This window comes from Serinus canaria, chromosome 2, assembly GCF_022539315.1.
Source record: "Serinus canaria isolate serCan28SL12 chromosome 2, serCan2020, whole genome shotgun sequence".
Classification (NCBI taxonomy): domain Eukaryota; kingdom Metazoa; phylum Chordata; class Aves; order Passeriformes; family Fringillidae; genus Serinus; species Serinus canaria.
The window spans coordinates 32,654,767-32,681,112 of record NC_066315.1 but is presented as its reverse complement, the minus strand read 5'-3'; the positions used below and the strand labels follow the sequence as shown (position 1 = coordinate 32,681,112).

Sequence of the window (26,346 nt, the reverse complement as noted above, 5' to 3'; positions counted from 1 at the left end):
CCGAGGGAGCTCGGGCAGATGGGCGGGATGGCGAGGGTGGCAGAAGCCATCCCGAGGGCTCGCAGGGCGAGGGCAACGCCCCGGCCCCTGCCCGCTGCCCTGTGTTGGGCGGCGGCTCCGCGCCCCAACATGGCGGAGGCGCCCCAGGCGCGGTTCCCTACCGCCCGCACGGCCCGGGCACCCGGGCGGGGCCTGCGCTACCCTCGCCGCGCCGCTCCCGGCACGGAGCCCCCGCTGCTGCAGGAGCTGCTTGCTGAGCTTCACCCGCGGCCTCTCGCCTGGGGCGCGGCGGTTTCGTCACGCTCCGCGGGCGCAGTGCGCCGCATCCCCGGTAGCGGCGGCAGGGAGGGCAGGGAGCGCCGGGAATGCCGTGAGTACGGGAGCGGGCCCGGGGCGGCGGTGCGGCCCGGCCCTGCCCGCCTCCCCCCGCCGCTGCCACTCCACCCTTCCGCGGCGCACGAGCAGCGGCTGCGGCCTCCGCACCGCGCCCCGCTGTCCTGCCCGCCCCGCGGGGAGCGGAGTGGCCGCGGTGCCCGTGCGGGGCCCTGAGCGGTGGCACTGCGGGGCCGTGCTGCCCTGCCCGAGCCGCTCCCGGAGAGGCGGGCGGCACCGCGCACCCCGCGCCGGGGCAGCGCGGGCCTTCCACGGTCAGGAAAGGTGCCGCATCTCTGCGGGATGCCCGAGGCTGCGGCACCGGTGTGTGGAGGCACGTGCTGCAGAGTCCTCGAAGAGCAAACAGAGGGTTTCAGCCGGGGCTAAAACCTTTTGGATATGTTTTTAGGGGCTACGTGCGTTCAAAACCTGTAATGCAGCCTAGAAGGGCAGCCCTTCTAGGCTTTGTGTGTTAGCTCTTATGGATGCTTTTTTTTTTTTTTTTTAATTATCTAGGGAAGAGGTGAAAGTAGCTCTCATGTTTTTTAATAAAACATGTAAGGTGCATGTCGTCACTTCTGTGCTCCAGTTCCCTTCGGATACAGACTCATACGCCTTTAGGATTTCAAGGCCATTACGACTCCTACGCGTGGTTAATGCCTAACAGCTCTTCCAACGCTAAGGCTTTAGTCTTAAAAAAGCTTCCTTTTTGGCTTTCAGATGTTGCAGTTCCTTACAACTTGGATCTTAGGTTAAATAAATAAAATAAAAAAAAAAAAGGAGTATTTTATGTGAAAGATACAGTATTATACAGTATGTAAGAAATACCAGGCAACTATTTGCTTTCTTTTGTACTGACACAGGCAAACAGCAGTTGCTCATAAAATGTCACTTTGGATTTAATGTCCCACTGTACTGAGTTAGGGAGCTGTAAAGCAAAGAAGCAGGGATGAAATTTGTTTGTTTAGGTAAATGCTGAAATTGTTTTAATTGTCTTCATTTGTTCTCATTCCTACCATTTAATAATCTTCCTGTAGTCCAGTGAAGCAAGGTATTTGGGGGCATTGTCAAATTTGTGTTAAAGGTGCTATATCCAAATATAAACAGGAATTTGGATAGAATATTCTTGATTGCAGGTACTTCTACATCAGCAAAATATGCTCCCTGCAAAGGCATTACCCAGACAGCAAAGTGTGGCCATCATTTTGAGGCTGAAAACTGCCCCATCTCTCCTGCCTGGTGAGTCTTGTTAGTCCTCAGAAGCACTCTGTCCTCTTCCCTGCATGTTCCTTTAGCTAGTCAAGAGTGGTGATGGGGAATGAAGGCAAAACACTGTGAACTGGAAGTTTTACAGACTGGTGCAGTGGTTTGTCTCATGAGATTTAGTGAGTTTGTAAGAATACTAAATATTAGGACCTGGTTTTGCAATTTGTTTTATGATAAAAAATTGGTGGCCTTTTAAATTTTTTTTTTCCCAGAGATTATGCCTATGTGAGCTGGCTTCGTAGGAAGGAGATCACGGTGATTGGGCTGTCATGTGAAATACAAAAATGTTTGTAGAAGGTTATGCTGGGCAAAGGCAGCTAATGCAGGCAGTGAGAATTTTTTTGGTGGTCCCCTACATAACAAATCAGTCACTATCTGGCTGTTTGCAAAATACATACTCGTGCAAAAGAAGTCCTGTGGATAAAGGAAACTAGTTTTGATGTGAAGTTTTATTTGGGTTTTTTTCCTTTGCTGCTGCAGTGGATCTGGACTGCTTTATTCTGTTAAAAAGTGTTCTCACTGAGATTAAAACGAGGGAGATTAAGGAGGAGACATAAGAATGTAAAAAATCAGTCTGAGTTCAGTTTAAGAGAAGGTCAGAGAGCAAGAAGTCACTGGAAATATTCCAAGTGCCCACAGCTGAGGTTATGCTGCAGGGTTTGCTGCAGCTGCAGTTGCAGTGAAAGCCCCAGAAGACTCTTCAGTAAAATGCTATGCGACTTAGATATTGCTCAATTCCTTTTGATGCAGGTATTGTTGGAAAACACTTAGTATTAGTTACACAGACAAGGCTAAAGATGATTCATGAGGAGGTAAATACCTCATCATGAATTGGTAAATACTGTGTGGAATATCTGAAATGGGATTTGGGAAAAACTAATGAAAAGGTGAAGTTTGCTTCTGCGAAAAGGATTTTTTCACTAATAGTAAAATATGGAGCCTGTGGTCCAAGCACTAATAATCTGTATTCAGGTTTTTGTTTTCTGTCAATAATCCTGAGTGCTCACTGCAATATCAGTTTTTGTTTGAAGTCTGTCCTGTCTTACCCTGGTCTGTGTTTGTAAATGACAAATCTAAGATCTGTGTGGAGCAAGACAGGTAATTAATCACGGAAGTGTGAATAACCAGCTGAGACGTCTTACAATCTTGGTTGAACTTTCCAGTCAGTGTCAGCTGGGGGACTTAAAGGAATGCTGATGGATTTAAAAAAAAGCTGATTTGATTCTGGAGATATCATTAGCTCAGATAACACAAAGCTGAAAAACTAGAAAGATTCTTTAAAAATATCAAATATTAATTTATTAGAATTGTTTGTTTGGCACCTGTGAATGGTTCTTTTTTACCATTTCTTCTGTGACTTCAGCCAGTCTCTCTTACTGGAAGACATTCCTTGTAAATACAGTAAAATACATTCCCAGGGATAAGGAAAACCTTACCTTATAAGAGATGCTGGTAATTTTTAATTAAAATCATTGCAAAGCAGCAGTAAGATAATATATTGTGGTTGTGTAGGGGATATGAATAACAGTTGTGAATAACAGTTGCAAATAATGTAATGTTCAATTTAGCTGTAGTTATGCAAATGAAAAATAGAAAACATTGAAGGTAAAAAAGAGTTCATAAATAAAAAAAATAATTGGAACTTTCCAGGGGTGTAGTTCAGAAACAAAATTTAGTAACAAAGATGCCAGCTCACCTATTTGGTGTTTTTTATAGAACAGTTGTTATTATCCATCCATGTGTTTACTCCCTATTAAAAGATCAAGATAATTTGTGTGAGTAATACCTAACTGCCTTATGTGGAGTAAGTTTTATGGTAGGTAATAAAAGAAGGATCCTGTGGGGAGGCAGAAATCCTCTGCCATTGCCCCAGTGCTCTCCTCATCACAGCTGATCTCTACGGGGTGCTCATTAGTAGATGCTTTTTCATAGAATTTCAGGTAAGCTGTGTAAGTTTTTCCTTCCTAACAGATTAGTAACCTGTGAATGTTCCTCTTAACTAGGATTCTATTATTAGTTATTTGCAAGAAACTAATAAAAGAATTCTTGCCCTGGGACAAATAATTGGAACTCCTTCCCAGCTCAGAGTGGAGAAGATAGGGTGAAAACACCATGGTGTTCTTTTGTTAATACCAGTTCTGTGAAGGACTTCTTAAAAGGACAGTGTAAATATTTATACTTTCCAACTGTAGTTGTTTAAAAACAGATGTATTCTTTCAGGCTTTAACTGATTCCCCATGATGTTTGCAAAAGCAACGAAGAATTTTGTGAGAGAAACTGACAGTGGAGGTGACCTGATCCCTGTCTCTCACTTGAACGCCTCAGACAAGCTGCAGCTTTTGAGCTTAGTTACAAAGAGGAGGAAGTTCTGGTGCTGGCAGAAGCCCAAGTATCATTTCTTGACAGTCACCCTGAGTGATGTGCTTACTGAAGACAAACCAATAAAACCAGGTAAAGCCATACTCGGGCAGCACTATTAGTGCAGATAAAAACAGTACAATCCCTAACCTGTTCTGTTGTTATTCTCTATTATCTTATTAGAGGGCTCCTTTCAGAGGAATGCTCTGAAGGAATCCTCCATCCATGGGAATGAGATTAAAGGATCTTTTCTCACTTGACCATTTATGGAACTAAAACTGGTAGTAATAAATGTCGGTTTAAAAAAGAAGAAAGTTTAGCCTGGGTAGAGTTATTAAATCAAGTGCTGAATGTTGTCAGGATGTATAGTCCTACTGTTTTAATAACAGTAGCTGTCTTGCAGCTACAGGAAAATCCCTAGAATATTATAGGGGGTTGTATGTGATAGTGGTGTGAAACTGTACTGTGCTTCAAGTCAAAATCAGTGAATAAACAGTGTCTTGTTGGTGTTAGTAGCCCTGGGAATGCTTCCAGGCCAGGCCAAGTCAGTTTTACCACCCATTCTATGTGTCTTGCACAGACTGTTAAAAAAGGTTGACCCTTGTACTTTTTGCTCCTCCAACTATAGCAGTCCCACCCATGTTTTAAGATTAATGAGAAGGAATCCCATATTTCTGGACATGTCATAATTCCATACAGGAAAATAGATAACTCCCTCACCTAACATGTTAATTGTAGCTGGCTTGGAAATAGAGCTGATTCCGAGTCTGCTTTCTGGTTTTTATGCATATAAAATTCAGAGTTGTTTTAAACCAGTTAGATTTTTCCATTGATTTTCAGTGAGCTTTGGGACAGCCCTGTGGTGAGATGTGTCAAAATAATGCCAAAATACTAGCACTCTTGTACAAGCAGGTCTGCTTTGTAGTTTTCTTTGTAGCTGAAATAACTTCCAATCATTCTTTATGAATATTTCATAGTGTCTGAGTTCAGCACTTCAGTCACCTTATGTTTTCCTAAAATGGCAAAATACTAAAGATAGTAGGGCAAAGATGATGAAAGCATGAAGAGAGCAGATGCAAGAGTTGCAGAGATGTAAATTTTACTATTTACCTCTTCATACTGTTCCTTGCCTTTGCTAACTTGTCATATTTTCTGTAAGTATCTGTTCCTCCAATCACTTAGGGACAGTTTCAGCACTTCTCTTCACAGAAATTACTGTTATTGCTTTCCTAGTGATTGTGGAGTCTGACTTTGCAAAATATATGGGGAAGTTTGAAGATTTTGTTCAAGGAAGTATTGAAACATCATTTGTGAACTTCAGCCTGGGAGCTGGTGGGAAAGGTTATGTGGAAAACCAGTCCTCATTTGGAAACCTGAGGAAGCAGGAGGTTGACTTGCAGCAGCTTATGAAAGATGTCAAGGACAGGTATGTTTCTAATATGAGTGTTGTGGTGGCCACGGGAGATTACTGAGCTGAAAAGACTTGGGCCAGCTGTGGTCACCCACCAATTAATTTTGTAGTGTTGCCACAGTTTGAAAATTATTTTTATTGTAAGTTTTCATGTTCATGACAAATCATATATACAGAAATGAAATTCTCCATATTTGGAAATCTTGTTATTCAGACTTTTCCCTTTCTTGTTTTAAAAAAATCTCTCTTTTATTTCATTTTACATTTTTGCATGAATTATCACCTGGGATGAGAGCCAAATCCTCCCTTCTTTGGGAGGTAACAGTCTGGGCAAAAAAAATAATTAGTTCTCTGTGTTACTGGGGCATTGAATATGGAAATTGAATTCAGAACTGCTAATGCTCTTGTAGCAGGCTTTGTAATTTCATGTGTGTGAGTGACCATGCTAGAAAATGGGATTATTTGAAGTTAAAGGAATAGCAAAAGTGAGCAAGCATAGTCAAGGCATTTTCTACTAGCTGAACAAAATATGGATACGTTGCTTCCTGTTATACACTGAGGGGAGCCATGTTCTTTATTTTTCAAGGTATGCAGCACTTCCTCACTTCCTGTCCTCCTCTGAAATGGGATCTATTTAATGTTGCAGTTGGGAGTGTCATGGACCAAAGCCTGTGTGGCAACCAGCTGACAAGTCAGGGGTCAGCTCTCTATTGCAGGTTGAGGCTCAATGGGGGATGAGGGTGCTTTGTCTGTGACAGCATTGTATTCTAGATCTCTAGCAGGGGCTGTAATGAATTTAAATAGCCTTTGCTGATGCTCTGAAGATAAAGATGATAGGTTTTTGCTATCAGTGCAGAAGTTGTCAGAAGCAATGTAAATTTGCTTAAGATACACTGATGTTCTAGGAATAGTCAATTCTCCATTTTCGTGGGAACAAATGGCTGGTGTTCCTTTTATTGTGAGCATTCCCAAGTCAACAAATTTATTCTAATAAGGCACCTTGCTCTCTTTGTACTAAATGCCATATGAAAAGCAGAGAATACTGGGCTAAATGTGTGTACCAAGCCTGTACAATTAATCTGCATCTAGTATCAAGAAAATAGCGTCAGTCAAGATTTAGAGTCTTGTTTGTAGCACTAGGTAGAGTCCTATGGAGAAACAAATGACAGTAACTTTGATTTAGGATCAGTAAGCTTTTACTTGAAGTCACCTACTCTGTTCACAAAAAGAATCATCCCACAGCAAATCAGCACATCTTGGAGTTACAATCCTTTATGTAACTAAATACTCGGAAATACATTACCTTCTTTTGAGTGTTGAAAATCAGTAGCTTTACAATGATCTGTGTGTGACTGTTAACTGATGTGTGTGCCACTTCTTGCAAAGCAGTAGGTCTTAGTTCATAAAAAAGATGCTCATAGCTTATTAAAGCTTATGATGCACAGTGTATAATTGAAACTGAGTCTGTCTGCCTTCTGCCAGGTCACTGAAAATGATGAGGGTAGCAGAATTTTTATTTTTTTCTCCAGTGTAATGCAGAGGCTCACTGGAAATTGTTGGCAATGCCTTATAGATGAAATTCTACTTACTCGTTCATAAATATTCTATGATTTATGATTGATTGTGTCCAAGCTTCCAGCTTTCAACTCCTTCATGAGTATTGTGTGAAATTCAGAAGTGCTGATGCCTACAAGTTAGTGATTTTTGGATGCAAAACATTACAGTGCTTATAAGAGCACATTTACCTGTCAGGCCTTGTGAAATGCGAGGCAACAAACTGTTCTTGATGTCATTTAACAACATGTGGTGCTTCTGCTAGTTTGATCAGTTAATTTATTATTTCTACATATATAACCTAATTAAATTGCATTTTTAAAATCTTCTTGTATTAGGCTGATTAAGTCAAAGCTGCAGATTGGTAGCAGTAAACTCTAAAAAGTCAAAGCTGATGTGCCTTTTAAAATAAGTTACATGAGTCTTCAGAGTTGAGCAAGCTGAAAGTGCTCAGTGACAGGACAACAGTTACCTATCTCTTCTTAGGTGAACCTTCTGAAGGAGAATTCTACTGATCTTTTAATTAGATTCCAGATGCTGCATTAGCTCCTTTTTCTGAAAAAGGGTGAAAGCTGAAGGATGTGGGATGAGATGCTTCCTGGTTCGCAGAAGCAGTGACATTGTAAATGCAGAACACGACAATTAACATAATATGCAATACCTAAAATAAACGATAGTTTTAGGTACACAAACTTGGCATCTTTGCCTTTCCATTATTTTTGATTTTGTATTACATAGTGCTTGCTAGTTCACAGAGCACTGTAACATACTGATACATGATTTGGGGCAGAGTCCTGTGCCTTTAGCTCAATTGGTTTGCTATGGATTTAAGATATTATATTCCATCTTCAATTTTAAGGCTTTCAGTACTGTCTGCTATAAGGTCCTCTTAGAGAAGTTGATGAAGTATGGGCTGGATGAGCCACTTTTCAGTGGTGCCCAGACACAGAGCAGAAAGCAACAGGCACAATCTGAGATGCAGGAGGCTCTGTCTGAACATGAAGAAACTCTCTTTCACTGTGAGGGTGACTGAGCACAGGTTGCCTGAGGAGGCTGAGTTCCCCACCTTGAAGACATGGTCCTAGGCAGACTGCTCTAGGTGGCCCTGCTAAAGCAGGGAGTTAGACCAGATGACTGTCCAGCCTCACCCATTCTGTCCTCTTTCCTCCAGTAAAAAGGATTACGAGGATATTATAATGTCTGTACTTCTCATATATTAACAAATTTGCTTGTTTGTTTTTTTACCATTTTACTAAAAGTCATGGAAGGTGTTTGAGAAGTTCTGAGAGGACAGTGATGGCAGTCAGTCAGTTCACATCTGCTGCAGAAAAAATTGCCTTTTATACTTCCATCCTTTTGTGTGTATGATTCCTAACTCTGTGATTAGCATATCAGGAAAAGAGCTGTGTTTTAAACAGCATACTCTGGCGTGGCTGAAAGATATTTACATGCTGTTGTGTGTTGCATTTTAGTTGAATTAGTGAAACTGCATGGTATTGTCCATCCTGAGACAAAAATAAATGTCTGTTCTTAATCTGAGTACAGTGGAAATTCAGACCATTTTGTGATTTATTGTTTAAATCTCCTTGAGCATTTATGAGCATGATGAGAAAACCATTCAGTTTCCTGCCTAAGCTGCTACATGAGGTAATATGAAGTCACAAAGTGCTGTGAGACAGGATTGAATAAAAGCAATTGTGTGTGCCTGTGATTTAAAAAATAAGGAGCATGTCAAATAGAAAATAGAGAAACTACCTGTCACTTGCAGTCTGAGAAGTCTCTGTTATTCTTAGGGAGGATGTTCTGTGAAGTACATGTCAGGTTATTCTATAGGGAGAATAGTGAAATGCTATCAATAAGCTGACTATTGCAGATGCTGTGTTCTGTAAGAAGTAGGTCAGAGAGGTTATATTTGAAGTGGATTAACAAAAGAAATATGCATCTGTGCTTGGTGGAAAGTGGCAGAGTGAGATTTTACTCTCTGACACTCATCTCTATTAGAGCAGGACCAAAGCTGGGTGAAGGCTCTCACTTGCAACAAGCTGTATTTGTATGGAAGACATCAGACTACTGCACATTATAAATGAAGTGGAGAAGAAGCTGTGAGCATGAGCTGCCTGTGTCTCTGCAGCTGGGAGAGGAGGTGTATTGAGGTGATATTGCCCAGAACAGGACTGAAAAGGTTTTTTACTTGTAAGTAGTTTAGACCAGTGAAAATTTGTGCAGAGAGGCAGCAGTGCTGATTTCAATGTGAGGATGGAGAGTACTCGCAACAACACCCATTCTTCTTGGTGTCTGTAGGAAATTGACAAGTACCTTGCTTTGAGGGCTTGTGGGTGGGTTACTGAGACAGGCAAGATTTGATGGAAAATGGTCTTACGGCCTCTCCTTTGTGGGAAATTAGGTCCAATTCTGTGCCTAAAGGAAAGACCCTCAGTCTCAGCAGACTCAGTGGAATTTAGAGCAGACTTGTGCTCTCTCCTTTAACTATGAGAGCCTGCTAAGTTGCCAGGTGGTGTTGTCCGTTTTTTCTTGTCTTTATTTGGTTTCTGCTTTTCTCTTTTCTGACTCCAGTCTGCAGCAAATTGCCTTTGTGCCTCTGTTGTCTACTGCTTTCCTAATGAGAGAAGAAAAATACTGAATGAAGGTGAAAGTAGTCTTTGCATTATAGGAGAGTAGAAGTGTTTAATCTAGTTAAATGTGGAATGAGACCAAAACTCAAAGAAATTATTTTATTTACATGTTTGACCTGTAAAGCTTCCAGCGTAATAAATTGTTGACCTCAAGAAGGTTGTTTAGGCAGAACAAACAATCAAGCAAAACCCCTAATTTGTATTTTTAAAGTAATTTGTATTTATACAGGCTTGTATTCTGTGTGTTGATAATAGGACTTGGCAAACCAACATCTCATTATACTTTCTATAGTGTTATTTTTGAGTGCTTCAGCTCAGCTCCTTGGGGTGGGATTGGTAATGGTGATGTAGTCCAAATGGCACAGGGTTGGTGGGGATTGGTTGTACAGTACAGAGTGAAAGAGATGGTAAGAGCCATGGTTGTAGAACAGAAATAAAAGTTCTGAAACATGACCGGTAAAGTAAAAAAATTCAATGCAGTTTATGTGCTTGCATGCATGTATTCTCAGGAATTTAACTCTGCCATGTTGTGTTACTCAGCTGTTTTCTTACAATCAGTGTTATGCTGCTAAGTAAGTTCAGTTCTTGCCAAAATACAGTCATAGACTCAGCAGCGTGCAATACTTGAAGCCTGCTCTGATTATCAAACTTTAACCCTGTTGTGGATTGCTCTTGATGACTGTTTTCAGTGATAATTTAGGTAAGATACTTGCCTACCTCGTGTCATCTCCTGTTTGAGTTGCTGATGAGAGCAGAATATTTTGCCTTCAAGACTACTGTGCCCCAGTAATAACTCGTGATGTGCCCACGTGCAACCCCAGAGTTTTGTTTTATGATAGAAAGTCCAGTGCCAGAAGTCTAGAGAAGTGCACTTAATTCTGCTATCCTCAAATAAAAGGTTTCTGTTGCTGTGGGCAAGGCTACATGTTTGAAAGCTCTGAATTTGGAGCTCACTAAACTTGCTGGGCAGAGGAGAACATTTCTGACAGCTTTACAATGGGACACATCCCACTGAAGTCATTTGAACCTTGGGGCTGTGACAGTGGCTGTCTCTGGCACACATTCAGCTCTGTGCAGGGGATCTCAGGTCACCTCTGGGCACTGCCTGGGGTGTGCTGCTGCAGCAGGTAGCTCTGTGTCCCTGTGTGTCACTGTCACTCCATAGCCCACAGTGCTGCAGCACCTCCTCCAGCATTGCCTCCAGGTTTTGTTCACTCCCCCTCTCTGCAAATTAACGTCTTCTGACTCTTCTGCTCTGCCACTCTGCTGCTGCTTCTGCATCTGGGCCTCAAAGCCAGGAGTGTGACAGGGTCTGAGCCAGTCCTGCCTCAGGCAGAATACTGTAGAAGCAGGTGGAAGAAAAAGTCTCTTGAATTTGTTTGGTAATTCATTTGCATAGGTCATATTCTGTAGGCTTCCTCAATTAACACTTATTCAGAAATAGCAAAATTTTATTTCATATGTGTTTTTTACCTTTGTTGAGGGGCTTTTTTTCGGTAAATTTTGGAAATATCCAGCAAATTTGTCATCCTCTTAAACAGTCAAAAAAATACACATGAAAGCAAGTGAGAAATCATTTTTATGCTTCTTCATTGTTATTTTTCCCCTTTGGCTCCGTAGGTCAAATGTTAAAACTGCAAGTTCTTAGTTCATTCATTTGTATTTTCAGGATGCTTAGCACACTACTTTAGAAACATAAATAATTATTGTGAAGTATATGATAGGCTTGATAGACTGTAACTAATGGCTCTGGTTTGGCAGACACTTTTGAGAGTGGTGAGGTTTGTGGTTGCTTGATGTTTCTTGAATTTTTGCTTAATCCAAAGGTTCATTGCATTCCAAGCATAAAGCATGACTTTGCAGCAAATGAAAAAGGTTATATTAATAATCTCAGGAATGTTTGGGGCTGCTGCATTGCTTCAGAGGTATTTTCTTTCCCTTGTCTAAACAATCAACTTTAAGGTTTTCAGACAGTTCATTCCAACTGATTGAACTTTCATATAAGCATGTAACTCTCCAAAGATCAAAAATTGCCTAAGGATATTTTTAATTCAATAAAAACCCCAGCTGACTTCAGACTTACACAGACTGCATAAATTCAAAGCTTCAGAATCTAATAAATCTAAAACTTTTTAATTAAAAGTGGAGATATCTCGATTTAAATGAATTGGAGTCAGACATGTCTTTCTGTCACATTTTTGGGAAATTGCCATTTAGCTCCATGAATAGCCATTTACAATAAAAGGGAGGAGAAAAGACTGAATAATTTGAGTCAGGGATAGCAGTCCTTTAATCTTCCAACAGTTTTGCTAGATTACCTGTTCATAAAAAATATAACATCTCATCTGAGGACCTCCAGCAAACGCATAATGTAATTGACACATTTTAATCAGTTAAATACAATTAAGAAATTGCTTTAATTGTTACCAGAAAGTCTGTTAACACCCCAAAAGACAAGGTAGTAAATTTTGTAACATTTTCTTAGAAAATAAACCTCCTGTAATGTTACTGGAGTTCACTTTCTGTCTTCTGCTCATTCTAAGAAGAACCTAATGTTAGAATCATTCCTAGCAGCATTTAAACAGATGTTGAATTGTGCTGTGGAGTAGGGATGGTTTATTAAGCGGGTGCCTGGGCTAGAGTTTTGAGCTCCCTGCTCCCCCAGTTAGTTTTTCTTTTGACTGTGACAGTCCTGGTCACCAATTTTGAATTTTGCCTCTATACCAATGAATAATGCAGGATATTAAAGCAGGTGGGGATTTTTCAGTAATCCCCAGTCTCAAAATTAATGAAATCTTCTGTTTTCTCATTCAGCCCTTTGAAATACTCGGTCAGTGCTGATCCCACTCAGCCTGTTTGGGGTTTAGGTGAGCACTGAAACAGATCCATAGCAAGCAGTGGGGGTTGGCACTGAGGCATTTCTGTCGTTGTGTCCCCCAGCCAGCACCCCCTGCCATGGCTATGGCAATGTCAGTTCGAGCTCACAGTAGGAGAAGATTCAGTCCAGTGTCCAAGAGCCTGATTGGTTGGTTTTGTATTACCCAAGAAACTCAAAGTTTTTTTCTTTTCTTTTTTTTCGTTATTTGCTTCCCTCTTGCTTTTTTCTTTGCTTAGAAAGTATCTGGACAACTTCCATTTTTGCTGAGAGTAGGGAATCAAGAATTCAGTATGTATGTGAGGATTTACTGTGGAAAACAGATACTTACTGCTGTCAAAAGAGAACATCATAATTTTGAGGAGGCTGCTCATACAGAAACCATTGTCATTTTTGCAATAAAAGCTTCTTCAAGCAATTAAGAAAATGTGGTTGGTTTTGTTTTTTGGTGTTTTTTTTTTTTACAATTATAGTATTTTTTATGTTGTATTTTTCTTTTTCAGAACAATAGATCTAAACAGTACTTTACTGCAACAAGTAATAGAAAGAAAACGTGAAGTGTTGTGCATCTTGAGAGAAAAGATAATCACAACTCAGAGGTGTACAATATCTGAACATATCCAGACAGAAGAAAAAGTCAGCGGTGTGATAGGATGCACTACAAAAACAATAAAGGTAAAAGTTACTAAAGATCTGCAAGGAATAGAATGTTTGCTCATTATCTGAAAAGAAATGATTTCTCCAAATGGATTTCAGAGTATTTTTCGTGCTTTCCTAATGTGCTGAAGAAACTGCACATTAGGTTGGTTGTGAAAATTCTGTATGATAAAATGTTTTTTCCATTGCCTTTCTGGCAAAAGGTGCCACATTTTTGTATGAGCCTGGAATGTAGTTTCCATCAATGCTATCAAATTGTGATTCCGTTTCTCTGTAGATTCCTGCCTACAGCAGAACATGAAGCAAACCTAAAACAATGCATTGCAATTGAATAGCAAAATGCATTGCTGAATCACATTTATTTGAAATGCCGAGTGATCATTCATCACAAATGGTTGCAGTGTCTACTGAGTTTTCATATTTATTGGGAAACTATTCGTTTTTGATGGTGGGAGTAGAGATTAACTGCATTATGAGGCTATCTGAAAAATTGCCTGTGAATTGAGAAGGAACTACTGAAGTCAAAACATGCTTATTGACTGCAACTTGTTTTTTCTTAAAAGCTGGAAATCACTTCTGTGTACAGTGAGTCTCCAGTTGCAGGAATCCGGGAATTGCTGTGTAACAGCCAGCCCCCTTTGCAAGTGCCACCTTCCTGGTACCAGCCTCCAGCTGGGCAAAAGAAATGTCACAGTAGAATTGAGCAAGGCAGCACACTGAAGTGGGTGCCCATTTCCCATTGACATGGGGCTTCATGTGTGGCAAAAGCTATGCCTGAAGCTCAACTTTTTGCTAGGACAGGGTAGCTAAGAGCATGAGAGCTGCTCTTGGCACTGTGTTTCTACCTCATTCTTCATCTAGTTCCTTTCTTAGATGCCAGATGTAAGCTGTAACACTTTGATGAGACATCATGAAGAATAAAGGATATTCTCCCTCTGTATTTTTCACCTTAATTACACATTTAAGCTATGCAGTAGCTGAAAGAGATAAATGGTGAATAAATCTGTCTTACAGGTTTCAGTAAGTGAGAATGGAAGTCTGATGAAGGATTCTAGTGTGATCCTTGAAATTCCTCCTGCAACCACTATTGCCTATGGTGTAATTGAACTGTTTATAAAGCACAATGGCCAGTTTGGTAAGTAAAAAACTCCTTTTTTGTGGTACACAGTTCAACTGTGGACAAAGCTGTTTGTCAGACAGTGATTTTTATGTTTCCCTGTGTGTCAAGGTGATTATGTTGTATGGTGTCCTTTGCCTTGATAGTTATTTGTGCAGATTTAGTAATTTAAAAACTTTGATATAGTAATGTTTTTTCATTGGCTTGAGTACACTGTAAACTCAGAATGACTTAGGTTTCAGGGAACCACAGGAGATCATGTAGCTGAAGCCTCTGCTTAAGGCAAGGCCAACTTTTGAACTTTGATCTAAGTTCAGTTAGATCAGATTGCTCATATCCTGGTCTATTATAAAGATTTGATTTATCTTCAGAGACAGAGAATCTGTCACTCCTCTGGGCAGCCTGTTACCATGTTTGACCACTGTGGTAGTGAATTATTTTCCTCAGTCTCTCCCATTTGCTAGGTATCTCCAGTCTGTGAATGTACTTGTATTCAAGAGTCCAAAACTGGACATAGCACTCTGAATGCACTTTCCCAAACTGAAAATTCAGTTCCATCAATCCACCAGCTACAGTCTTGTCATAACAGCCCAGTATGCAGCTGTTCTGGTTTAGGGCAAATTTGGGAGCAAACTTCAATAACTGCAGGGGCAAGCTACTGATCCTCTCAGATTTATTGTACATGTCTTTCACTGCAATTTTGCTTCCAGCCAGCTGGCCTTTGGCCTGGGCTATTCCCTTTGCCTGTTGCAGAGAGTGACCTGAATGCAAATCAGGTATCAACCAATGGAATGTTTAGGCAACAGTCATGTTAAGAACAGAATTTGGGACTGGAATTTAAACTTTGCTAGCTTACACTTTCATTTAAAGATTGTCCTCTGAATGGTTACAGAAATGCCCTTGTCATGTTGTCCCCTCATGCTTTACTTATGTCAAGTCGGATATTTTTCAGGTCAAAAAAATGTTGAAATTGGCTTTGGGGGGAGTTGCTCTGCACATTCACTTGGGTTTTTCTTTCTTGTCTCTCCTCATTTAAACTCATGTACCTAAAGGAGGTTTCAGAGGATGTTATGCAAGGAGGAATAAGATCGGATAGTAGAGCTGGAAGTTGGGAAGGACTGATGTGGAGAGAAATAGGAGGTACATTGAAGAAAGAATTGGAGTAGAGTTGAGATTTCAATCTAGGATGTGCTTTACTTGGATGAGAAATGCAGAAGTTTAACTCTCCATCATATTCCTGATATTAAGGAAGTCTGTAAGCTCAGGAATAGAAGTAAATATTATGTAACCTGTAAAAAGTTTCTGAAAAGTGAAATAGCTGTGATATAGCCTGAACACAGAGATCGTGGCAGAGGATGTTGACGTCATGGTTATAATAGAACTGTAATTCAGAGTAATGAGGTGCAATTAAGGCTGTCTGACGGCATAGGTATATAACTGACAGCCTACTTAGATGATCTCTACATGAAATTATCATGTCCTGCCAGCTAAGAATACATGGGTCTTGTTAATGATCTATATTTCTCTGCTCTTTTCCCACTTCTGCTTCTTTTTCCACCTTTTTTTTTATATTAAATATTAACATATTTTAAGCTTCAATACCAGTTTGTTTCATATTTTATCTTAAACAATCTAGGTCCTGCCTGTTATCTTTTTTAATTTATGCTATTTTCCCTTGCCTGAGTGTCATTGAGAAGGTAAAGGGGAGGAACTGACAACAGAAATAGGACTTTGCCAGTGAGAGTGAGTATGGTGGAGCCTAAACTTCAACTCGGTAATGTCTGAGCAGCAGGGATCAGTGTCTGTTTATGGGAATAGAAATAGCCTTTGAAGTTAAACCCAAGGAGTAATGTAGTCCTTTCTCGGGAGACTGAAGGTGACCAAAAGCAGGTGTAACTTAATGGGATTTTGTTCACAAATAATTGTGGAATAAGATGCATGTAAGCTTTTTATTGTTTCTTTTTCTTTTCCACTGCCAGTACCTGAGTTTTCTTTTAGGAAGAATGGTATATATTTCTATAAAATGCTCTGACTAATGCAACTGGACATATTTGGATATTTTTATAAATAACTATTTTTTTAAAAAATGGGAAGAAGGATCTAATACTTTTCTGATCCATTTACCATTGTGCTTTCCTGTAATCATTCTGATTTCTACAGGGTAATTCTTCGCTCCCTGTAAAAGCTGTTTCTGCTTAAGGCTTTGCAGTTTTGTGTCTCTAAAGTTGTGCTGAAGTGCTTCTTGTTCTTGCTTTACAAATCAGGGAACATAAAAGCACCCAGCTGATTTGTGTTGTTCTGTTCATGGCTGTATGTGTGTGTTTTGCTTTTTCTTAAATGTCTGTAAATTAAGCAGTCCCAATGTATCCACTTTTCCACATAAAGCAGGTTTTTTTATTGTTTTCATTGATCATCTCTGGTTTTCTTATGTTTTTGTTAACATTTCTGAGTAACTAACAAGCTCTAACTGCACTGTTGGAGGTTTGTCATTGATTAATGTAATAGAATTCAATACACAATTTACAAACAGTCCTCTTAATACAGAGTTTTGAGTCCTGTGTTTTCCTGTGAATTGAGTCCTACTACAAGATTAAACAACATCATCTGAAAAGTTCTATTTCCCTTATTAGCATCATTTTGCCTCAGGAGGGGAGGCAGTGTATTAGCGCAGTTTTCCTCCTCAGGGTTCTTGTGAAAGCCTTGTTATTTTCACTGACAGTAACATGAGTGAGTTGGCCTTGTGGTGCCTCAGCTGCTGTCCAGAGTCCTGTTGCTTTGGGAAGTTCTTAGCTTGTGTTAATCGCTTTCTGCTCCTCTGTAGCTCCTTCTTTCCCATGAAGGGTTATGCAAGCATAAAGGTCTGTCATCTTTCTTTCTCTATGGCAGGGATTTCTTTGTCTGCTTTCCCTTTGAAAAAGCTTTTTGCTGATGGAGTGCTCTCCATGCTTTCTCATCTGCTTTGAATGTCCTTAATTTAGTAAGACAGACTCTTAAAACTGCAGAAAGGTTGTATTTAGGTTTTGTTCCTCGTACATCTGAGCACTGTGCTTGATTAGTTACATTTTTTCCCTTTGCTGTCAGGTATTACTTTAAAATTGAGTTTCTCTTGCTAGCCTGCCTGTGTTCTCCTCAGACCCACTGCAGAGTGCCATGGGTACATGTTCAAATCTTGCATTTGAGCCAATAAAAGATGATCAGAATCTGCATAGGGCTTTGACTGTATTCTGCATCTTTAGGGCACAGTGTTTGACACATGAGCACAGTATTTGATACTCCAGATTTCTCAGCATAACTCTTACAAAGGCTCCTTGTGCTTTCCAGGAAGCCCTTAACTTCATCAGGCTGGGAGCACTGGGATGGCAGGACAAGAACAGTCCTGTTTGGGTGAGTTTGGCCAGTGCTTGGCACAAAGATGAGGCAGAAAGGGTAATCCAGCCAGGGCATGTTATTTGCTCTGTGATGTTACTGAAGAGAGACAGTTATTGCAGAGCGATTGTGTTAGGAAACGTCCTTGGGTGATGTCCTTTAGAGACTTTCAGAAGTCTCCTGTTGTCCACTTATCAGGAGGACTTGAGAATGGACCTGTGGCTTGGCTGAGAAAGAGGAGTTTGTCAGTGCCATGACCAGCAGAAGCTCTGTGAAGGATTCTCAAGAGTTCTTAGAAATCTCAGACAGTACTTTCATGTATCACCTTCATGAGTGGATCTCCTTGCCTGCATTACAGCATGTCTCTTAGAGGGAGACAAAGTACAGACTGGGGAATGAGAAGCTGGAGAGCAGTGCCGTGGAAAGGGACCTGGGGGTCCTGGTCCATGGCAAGGTGAATCTGAGTCAGCAGTGCCCTGGCAACCAGGAGGGCCAAGACTGTCCTGGGGAGAGTTGGGCACAGAATCCCCAGCCGGGTGAGGGAGGGGATTGTCCCACTCTGCTCTGAGCTGGAGCAGCCTCACCTTGGGGGCAGTTTTGGGTGCCATAATGTAAGAAAACTCTTAGAGAGTACCCAAAGGAGGGCAGTGAAGATGGTGAAGGGCCTTGAGGGGAAGCTGTATGAGAGCAGCTGAGGCCACTTGGGCTGATCAGCCTGGAGAAGAGGAGACTGAGGGGAGACCTTACTGCAGTTACAACTTCCTTGTGAGGGGAAGAGGGGGGGCAGATGCTGATCTCTTCTCTGTGGTGACCAGCAACAAGGAATGGCCTGAAGTTGTGTCAGGAAAGGTTTAGGTTGGATATCAGGAAAAGGTTCTTCACCCAGAGAGTGTTTGGGCACTGTAAAGGGCTCCCCAGGGAAGTGGTCACAGCACCAACCTGGCAGAGTTGAAGAAGTGTTTGGGCAACACTCTCAGGCACATGTGTGATTCTTGGGGATGGTGCTGTGTGGGGCCAGGAGTTGGACGTGATGATCCCTGAGGGCCCCTTCCAACTCAGCTTATTCTGTGATTCTGTGAAAACATCAAGAATTCCTACCTGCATCTCCTGTCTGCAGCATTCTGGTTTACAGGGAAGTTTTCATGTTATTTTCTGTCTACATTAATTTAGTTCACAGGAGCTGGTGTCATGTTCTGTAGGAGGCAGCTGCACCACAGGTCTTGTCTGTACACACCGTACCAAACATCAGGGCTGCAAGAATGCTCAATAATTCACAGGCACAGCAACCACTGGCGTCCTCTCCATCTGGAAGAGACAAGACATGGAGAAATGACATGCGAGAATCCTAGAAAATACAAACTATCCTCTCATTCAGTAATTGCACGTCTGTTTTATTAATTATTGTTTTTGATTGAATTTCTAATTACAGAGTTCTGTCTGCTAGATGAACAGCAAGGAGGTTTTGAAAAAGAAAGTGCAGAAGGCTCAGCTTATCCCCATTCAGTTGAATTCAGAGATGCTTCGTTCCTCTATCAGCCAGATGCTGTTGATAATGAGATGTACTCTGGGGCTAAAAACCTCGTTCCCAGTGATGCTTCTATAAGTATATTGAAACAAGGTATTACCAGAAATGCTTTGCATGATTATATTACAGTGCATTTAATAACCTGAGAGGCAGAAATAATCTGGTACAATAGTAAGTAAGAAATCTTGTTAGTTCATTTTAATAGCTCTTATCAGGAACTCTTGGGGGAATGCACTGAGAGAATATAAAAAAATCAGTTTGCAGTGAGTGTATGCAGTGGACTCCTTCTGTGAAGATTCTGAATCTGTCTGTCGTAAATATCATCTTACAAAGTCAGATGGCTCTTTTACATTCCAGATAACCTCTGCAAGTTTAGAGATGATACATGCTTTCATTCAGAAAGGGTCACCGAAAATAGTTTCTCATTATTTGCAAAATACTCTCAATAAAGCTTCTCAGGTACAGGTAGGTCTCAGAAATAGGCATCTCCCTTGCCTTCACTTAGCCTCATTATTTTCTGAGAAGCTTTGTAACTGAGAAAATCAAGATGTGGTTTAAATGGAGATTTGCAAATTGTTATAATGGCCCAGGTACAAGTTTTTATTGTAGGAATGTGGAAAGAAGAGGCAGAAATGTTACTGGTGGAATGTAAAAAGGGAAAACCAGTCAAGGTCTCAGAACACACTGTGCTTTTCCTCAGTTCTTAGTGGAGTTTTTACAGCTGGTTCTCCTGATGAGTATCACCCTCCTATCTCTAAATTTCACCCTTGATTAGTAAACAATATGTAAAAAACACTTGTGAAAGAATGGTATGCCACTGTTCTATTTTTTGTTTGAGTTTGACATACCTATTTGCTTTTCTTGCTTAAAAAGCTTGGAGATTTCTTTAAATAATTTAACCTCTGCTGTCTCTTGGAAAATGAAAAAGCTAAAAAAAATTGTTTTTACTAAAGATTTTGGAAGTACATTTCATTTTCTGTTATTTGTATAGACAAATTCATACCATTGCATCAGATAAACAAAATACCTGCCTGCCGCTGGGCTTTTTGTTTTCTCCAGTGAAGTAATTTTTTGGTTATAAAGGACATCTTTAAACAGAGCATGTTTCTTGACTGGAGTAACATGAAGGAAAATCTCTTTTAAACAAATTTGAGAACACTTGCATGCCCATATTTTTGGAATGTGGATAAAAGAGCCCTTCCAGCCTTTCAGTTGGCATTATTGATTTGAAAGCTTCATTTTTTTAGCAACATGGTAATTTTATGTCACAGAAGATTTGATTTCAGTGTCATAGTTGAATTGTGAGAAAATGAATGCAGAGCACTTCCTTGTACTTAGTGAGTGCTCTTCATTCTGCCATATAAACGAACATTCTCTGGAGATAAACTTTGAAGTGGGAGACTTAAGATGTAGTTAGTTTGTTAACATTAAAGTATTGAATTTCAAAATATTAGAAATATTGTACACCAAAATGCTGATTCTTGGTAGCTGTTCTTCTTTCTTAATGTTTGCATTGAGGTTTCATTGACTCCTTAGGAAATAAAATAGGATCTGTTCAAACCTTGCATTATAACTTGTGCTGGTGGAAATCAGGATGTCAAGGTGTGGTGATAAATGAGCTTGTGAAACACATAGCAAAATGTTACCTGGTTTTGCTGGCATTTGTGTAGAAATACTTAGTTTTATTTTCCACTGCTTTCTTGGGAAAGATCTGTCACGGTTGAAGACCCAATTCCAGCCCTTTGTGAAGCTTCCAGAAGACAAGCAAAGAGCTTTATATAAAACCCTTTGTGAACTCTTGCTCCATGAAGAAATGGTGACTGCCCTGGGGGACATGGTGAGATGAAGAACCTTTCCATTGCTTCCTAAAAGTAATTTCAGAACAGTACTAGTATTCTCTTTTGCTTGAATTTTTCTCTTTTCAAGAAGTTTTGCTTATTCTTTTGCTTTCAGTTTGATGATATCTGCACAGGAGACAAGCCAGATCTGGAGGAGTTAAAACTTGGACAACAAAGAGACCTCCTTGACTTCTTGCAGCTCTTAGGGTGCAGTTTAAAGAGTGAGCTGTTGTTGCAGAAATATCAGCCTCAAGATGAAGAACTTTTCTCAGCTGCTCACCTTCTTATCAGTGCTATATCTGGTATGTTGTGAAAAGCCCTTTTAAAAATTTTATTTTCCTTTTAGAAGCTCCCTCCATGTTAAAGCTTTTATGACTTTCTTTGAGCAGTTGGTGAGCTGCATGAACATAAATTTTTCTGCTCCCTTTTTATGAGTTTGGTATACTATGCTTAGCATTCCTGGCTGTGAATTAAATTCAGCCCTCAATCACTGACAGATTTTGTGTGTAAATTACACATTCCCCCAAGACTGCTCAACTTTGCTTCTGCTGAGTGTGAGCATTTGCAGTTTGGCAAGCTAATTTCTGTACTTACGGCATGCCAGAGTCCTTCCTGCCTAAATGCTGAAAACTACAAATTAGGTGTTGTCTCCTGTGTAACAGTGTATATTGTTCGAGTGCAAACTAAATTTAGCAAAAATGAGTTTAGCACAGAGACACTGCAATTAGAGGGCTGTGTTGCAGCTGCTGAAACAGGAGATTAAACATAAATGTCAAACAAATGCCATCCTCACAATCTAGTTGGCACCACAGTGTTAATTAAAAGCTACCTGCAAAGTGCAAGACAGACTTCCCTGGATTTTTCTCTTCTCTCTTGTATATAAAGAATTTCCTGACATTAAGATAATGAAGGAAAGTCCAGTGTAAATTGTGGCACCGTGCAGCAGAATGTCAGTGTGCATCCATATATGCACAGGACCCAGGTGGGAGAGCTTAACTCATTTGTGGAGAGAGAAGAGAAATAGAAAACAGAAACCTGCTGATGTGGTATCAATTGTCAGATGCCATTAACAGCAGGGCACAGTTAATTGAGTGTGTTGCATTATTACCTGACTTTGGAGATAATGTCTGCTGCTGAAGTCCAGACACAAGTGTAGCTGGATCTAGATTCAAAAGCTGTTTTATGCTTGTTGCTTGTGGTAAGAATTACAGCCTTTTTGTTACAGAGTTGAAGGGCACCACAGGGATCAGCTAGTCCATCTCCCAGCATTGAGGCAGTCTCAGCTATGCCATTCCTCTCAAACTGTGCTTTGCAGAAGTTAGCATCATGTATGGATTTGGGAGGATAGGTTCTTGGTTGTTTCAAGGCTTAAGTCATTCATCCAGCCTCCAGACTCAGAGTTAAAGAGGAGATACGTAGGGAGAGGCAAGGTGCTGGGGAGGAAACCCCCTTTTCTACAAATGCCTTTTCTCAGGGACAGAGATAGTCAGACCCTCTGCCCATCCCATTCTGTTCTACCAGCAGGAAGGGGCTGGACCAGCCTCTTCCAAACATCCAGCTGAGGAGGACCCGTTAGCTCCCTGATAAAGCTCCTGCTCCAGCAGCCAGCCTGGTGCAGGGTTCACTGGAAATGACCTTTGCCTGTGCATGTGTCCTCCCCAGAGCTGCCTGATGACACCCTTGTCCTGCTGCGTGCCTGCTGCGATCTACAGGTTGTTCCGGCCTTGTGTTGTTTGGTGAGTAATGGAGGTGAGATGTGCTCGTGGGCACAGCAGTAGGAGTGGCTGTGTCCTCAGCCATATTTCTCCCCAATAAAGGAGGAGATGTCAAGCTCCAGTGGAAATTTCAGCTGTAGGCAGTGCTTAGCCAAGGTCAGAATCTGACATGGCAAATGCAGCCTGTAATTTACCCCACGTGGATGTCTAGCTTCTGAACGTTGCTGTATTTGGTAGGTTTCATGGCTTGGGAGCAAAAAAACATTGTGACTTAAGCTTTGGTTTTATTTTGCTAATAGTCTCACTGTTTTAAAGTCTCAGTAACAGTAACCACCTCTCCTTGGGAAACAAATTTTGCTTTGATAGCAACAGTGCTTGAGCCTTGGCAAACCCTGAAGTCTCAAAACTCTGAGGCCATTTATTGTAACTGCTGAAGGAATGGTGCAGGTCATTAGAGTAATGGAGCACCTCTCCCTTGAGGAAAGAATAAGAGAATTGGATTTGTTTAGCCTGGAGAAGGGAATGCTTTGGGGTGACCTAATTGTAGCTTCCCAGTACCTGAAGGAAACTTAGAAAAAGGTGGAGAGAGACTTTTTACAAGAGCATGTAGTGACAGGACAAGAAGGACTGGATTCAGACTGAAGGAGAGTAGGTTTAGATGGGAAGAAACTCTTTACTATGAAAGTGGTGAGGCACTGGAACAGGTTGCCCAGAGAAGTTGTGGGTGCCCCAGCCCTGGAAGTGCTCTAGGCCTGGTTGGATGGGGCTTTGAACAACCTGGTCTAGTGAAAAGTGTCTTGCCTGTGGCAGCAGGATTGGAACTGAATGATCTTTTAAGGTCCCTTCCAACCCAAAACATTCTATGATTCTGTGCTTTTTCTAAGCTTTTTAAAGTCAGAAAAACAATAGTAAAATCCTTTAAATATGTAGGGGCAAAGGGAGTTCTGTTTGCTCAGTGATAAGTGTGATGTGCAGTGAGAGAAGCTGAACTCAGGGAATGACACAGTAGGAGAGATGTTTCCCCTTAAAGCATGCCATAGAGCTTTGGTTCTGGATCAGTACGTTTTACTTGTCAGGGCTAATAGCAAAGGGAATCTTGACCTTTTGCTGCTGCCTTGTCAGCTCTCCGGTGGTTTTATGTGAAACTGAGCTGTGCTGTGGCAGGAACAGCAGTGCCTGGAAAATGTTTTAATGTCTCTGTCTTTTGCTCTCTCTCACGAATACAGCCTAACGTCGCTTTAGCCGATGGCACTGTGGCGCTGAGCAGTCCTTTGGTGGCCACTCTTGCTGACAGAGGAAGATTTGAGGTCGTGCAAAGGCTGTTTGCTTCATCAAACATTAATCTGGAAATGACAGAGTCTTCTGTGAGAGCTGTAACTAGGAAAGAACCGAGATTCTTCCCGCTTGTTCTTTATGTTGCCCTGTATGGATTTCATGCTTTAGGTGGGAATGTATAGGAGCTGTACTGAGTACCCAGTTTTTGCTGTAGCCTGTTGCTTCTTTTGTAGCACTGTAATTTTGGTGTGTTTGGAATCAGCAGTAGCACTGTTCTGTTGGTACTTAAGGCAGCACAGCCAGGAATTAGGGTGACCAGGGGACTCTGTAGTGTCAGTGAAAAATACATAAATAAGGGATGAAGGGGAGAAATTAAAAAAGAGAGCCATGGGAGAGAAACTGAACATAGCTGCTCTGGTAGGTGTCAGATCTGCAGGGCAGTGAAAGCCTGATTGCTTGCATTAATATGCATGGGAGAAAGCAGCAAAGTACAAACTGCTTTTTGTAAGCAAGCAAACAGGCAGGTCCTGGAAACCCAGGGTTCTGCAATGCAGCAACTGTTTTTCTCCTTAAGCCTGGGTGTGCAGAATGCCTTCACTCTGGAGCAAGTGCAATGGAGGGCTCTTAAAAGGTACTCGATTAGATTCTCTTATTAATTATAGTTTGACTTTTATGGATATGAACTGCACACTGCAGGAAATAACAAAGCCTCCTTTTCAACCACCATGACCCACTTTAGGGATTCATACCTCTGTACAGCATTGTGTTTTCTGGTATGTTTTTACTTGTGTTAGGGAGTTTCAGCTGCATTCTGAACTTTGACATGGCAATGTCTTCTGGTGTGAGCACATGAAGGGTCCCTGATGCACACCACAGAAATCAACATTTTACCCATATGACATTTTCAGTGCAGATATTTTGCTTGTTTCTTTGACTAACAGAAAAGTATTAGTAAAGCACTGTGTGCTTGAACTATTTTGCCTCTTTTTTCATCATAATTTTTTATAATCATGGATGGAACAGAAATGCAGCAGAGATCACTGTAAATGTGGGCCTGGGGAGATGTTCCAAGTAGGTGGAGTATCAATGCTTGCAGATGAGATCATGAGATGGCTGAGAGACAAACACGCAGTACCTGTGTGGGGGTGATCAGTAACCAGGCCCTGCAGCGTAGCTGGTGGGTAGGAGTTCTGCTCAGTTTCCTGCTCTATTCCCACACAGCCTTGAGCAGATTGTCTGAGAAGCCTTTAAAAAGTCACGTCAGTTCAGCTTTCCTTGAGGACATGGACTTTGCAGAAAAGCACCACGATGCCTTTCCACTCCCCGAGAGCTCAGGATAGCTCTGCACGCTGGGACATGGGCGTTTCTGCATCTCATCGTTCAGTGAAGCTGTTGGTCTTGCCTGAACTTTGTGCTGGTGTAGAAGGGAACATCCTTGAGGAGCTGGAAACGTGGAACTCTGCTTCTGGGAGTGGTGTGTAGGTGGGACAGTTGTCTTTTACCTATCACTGCTAAAAGTTGCCTCTGTAATGAGTTTACGAAAACTTTCTATTAAATGCTATGTCAAAACAATAGAATAACTTATGCTTGTAATTTCCATTGTTTTTCTTTTGGGGACTACATCTTCGACAAACAAGCGACTCCAGGCTGGCCTCACATGGAAGATGCTTTTTCAAGATGAGATGTGGTTTTCCCTAGCAAAGGAGGTGGTAAAAGACCATAGGGTGCTTCAGAGGAGGCTGAAGCTTGTCTGATAAAGGGTTTGATATCACACCCTGACTTAACCTCCCCAAAATACTGCTGCCCTTTGCCTCGCCCAGGAGGAAGGTTGGAGAATCCATACCTTTGCAATGCAGGATGAGGTCAGCAGCCTTTCAAGGAGTATGTGCTACCTGCAGAGGCCAGCAGGCTCTGCCTTGCTGCTAGTACCCAGCACTTGCCTCTTTCCAGCTGCCTAAATCCCTGGGCTTTGTCCACTGGCCCATTCCAGTGTGGGCCCAGGAGATCGACTCCCTTTGTGCTGCAGTGCTCAGAAAATCAGGTGCCCACATTCAGCAGTGACAACTCAGGGTGGCTGAAGAGCCTCCAAGGTCTCTCTGTGCATGGAATGGGGATTTGGCACATTCATGAACAGGGAGATAAAAAAAACTAACTGAAAAGCTGCTTTTATGTAGGTGGAGCACCAAAATCCAAATATAAAAGGAAGATTCTGGTCTTGATATGTTAAGTGGCTCAAATGCAGACTATGACCAAAAATAATCAGAAAAAAAGCCAGTTACATTTTTTCAATATTAAATCTTTATTATATACAAAAATATTTTGTTGGGAATTAACAGAATTTCATCATTTGTACATTAACATTTTTATGTTTGGCTGTGTTTATT

The 26,346-nt window shown here is 41.2% G+C and overlaps 1 protein-coding gene across 1 annotated transcript; it reads left to right on the top strand.

The window, feature by feature from the left end:
* The first annotated feature begins 210 nt into the window (after positions 1–210).
* GSDME (gasdermin E) lies at positions 211–25,533 on the top strand. Its single transcript, XM_030234656.2, has 11 exons — positions 211–370; positions 1,509–1,611; positions 3,859–4,089; positions 5,230–5,422; positions 12,973–13,144; positions 14,141–14,261; positions 19,039–19,227; positions 20,844–20,971; positions 21,088–21,274; positions 22,635–22,708; positions 23,914–25,533. Exons 3-11 carry the CDS (start codon positions 3,876–3,878, stop codon positions 24,142–24,144), a joined length of 1,509 nt encoding a protein of 502 aa, XP_030090516.2. The 5' UTR covers positions 211–370; positions 1,509–1,611; positions 3,859–3,875; the 3' UTR covers positions 24,145–25,533.
* The last annotated feature ends 813 nt before the right edge of the window (positions 25,534–26,346 follow it).